At 51.5% G+C, this 1,894-nt stretch overlaps 1 protein-coding gene across 1 annotated transcript in view; it reads right to left on the reverse strand.

The window, feature by feature from the left end:
• The window catches only part of LOC136479742 (disease resistance protein PIK6-NP-like), a 4,765-nt gene extending 3,250 nt beyond the window's left edge, over positions 1-1,515 (reverse strand). Inside the window, exons 1-2 of the mRNA XM_066477509.1 lie at positions 1,363-1,515; positions 17-532 (exon numbers count right to left, since the gene is read on the reverse strand). Coding sequence (XP_066333606.1) covers positions 17-532; positions 1,363-1,515 — 669 coding nt within the window. The remainder of the gene's footprint in view (positions 1-16; positions 533-1,362) is intronic.
• Positions 1,516-1,894: the final 379 nt, after the last annotated feature.

A 1,894-nucleotide genomic window follows, 5' to 3' on the forward strand; every position in this document is an offset into this window, starting at 1 on the left:
GAGCATCGATTCCAACAAGATCCCTGGCCTCCTGAAAGAGTGCAGGCGCTCGAGGATCCAACGGCACTGGCTGAGATGAGGAGGCGAGGAGACACTGATTGATGTCGTAGTAGCGTTTCCCCCGCTCGCTCTGCTCGCTCACGAGCCTCTTGAGTCGTCGGATCTCCTCTGCTATTCTTCTGTCCTTGAACAACGTTTTCACCATTTGAGTGGCCTTGTGCACAAAGTTGGCCGTGGAACCTCCATCTCCATGGCTGTGATTGAGCACAAAACGGTCGATGCAATCCTCAATATCGTAGGACAGCTCACGCACCTTGCTCCTCCAGTCTTTGGAGAGTGGATCGATCTGGTCGTCGTCCTTGTCTTCGAGCCTCAGCAGCAAGGCTTCCATGGTGCGCAGCTCGTCTTGCAGGGACCGGATCCCTTGCTTGACGTCTCTGGCGAGGTTGTACTTGTCGGTGAGCATGGCGGCCAGCTTGCCGATGACGGAGCCCAACACGCTCTTGGCGGCGTTCGCCATCACTTCGGCCATCTGGACTCGCAGAGGCAAAGCGCTCGCCCTCAGTGAAATGCTAGCTACCTTGTGTGGGGTGATGTGGTGGTGAAATGCAAGCAACGTGGGTTGGCCGTGCCTCACTCTCAAGTCAAGTCAAGGGGTCCCCGCGTTGTCGTCCAAATAATTGTCGACCGCCGAGATCCAGCAACAGGGAGCAGTGCTGGGCAACGGCGCAAGAGATCAGTGCTTGCCCGTGGGACACTTTCATCGGTGGAGGCGGCGAGAGCCGGAGAGGGATCAAAGGTGTGGACCCACATGCCCTGCGCCAGGAGAGACAGAGACAGAACGGAGACTCTGGATGCACATGATGCCCATGCTTTTCTGCTGCTGGTGCTTCGGGCTCTCACAAAAGCCCTGTGCCAACAGCCAGCAGCATCGGCTTATACCAGCAGCCGAACACTCTGAATTTGTTGGTTTGAGTACTGTGAGGGAGGAATGTCGCATCAATTCGTAGCTCATGGTGGCGCAAATAGTGGGATTCCTTTTCCACGAAGTCTCCTACACTTTATTTTATCTTTATTTATTCCTAAAGACACGATATTTCTAAAGACACGAATTTGCACCGGGACGACACGAAGTTTCCTTCCACTTTCCTCCGTAACCACTTTCTTCCACCAACTCTCTCTCACTCAGTTTTTATATTTCGGCCAGGCCATCTCAATCCACAAGCCATGTGACGATAAGTGCTGCTGTGCTGGCCGACGGTGGCCGGCGCGCAACTTGCGATGTCATGCCAGGAAATAAAAACAACATTCAACTGGTTCAAGTCCAAGCAAAACCCCGATATCGTAGGATAGCTCACGCACCTTGTTCCTCCGGTCTTTGGTGAGTGGATCGATCTGGTCGTCGTCCTTGTTTGCGAGCATTTGTAGCACGGCGTCCATGGTGCTCAGCTCGTGTTTCAGGAAGCAGATCCCGCGCTCCACGTATCTGGTGAGCTTGCCGATGACGGAGCCCATCACGCCCGTCACTGCACCAGAAGGCAACAAAGGAGACGCGTCAATCAGAGACGGTAAGTCAGCCACCATCACTAAAGTAGTACTGATGGGTGACATAAAGAATGGTATCTGAAATATTAGTCCACAGCCGCACAACCAATATAATCACTGATGACATAATATCCGAGACACGTCTTACTATAAGCCGTCTCTAATATATGAAAGACACGCGTCCTTGAGGCCCATCTGTTCTATAAAATATATCAGAGATGGTTTATTATTCAGAGATGCGGATCTTTTGTTACCGGTCTGCTCTAAAATACATATCAGAGACGGATAGAAATTCAGAGACGGTATGTTTATTTATCTGTGCACAATTATAACTACTTTACTGATGAGA

Source organism: Miscanthus floridulus, chromosome 9, assembly GCF_019320115.1.
Source record: "Miscanthus floridulus cultivar M001 chromosome 9, ASM1932011v1, whole genome shotgun sequence".
NCBI classification, from domain to species: domain Eukaryota; kingdom Viridiplantae; phylum Streptophyta; class Magnoliopsida; order Poales; family Poaceae; genus Miscanthus; species Miscanthus floridulus.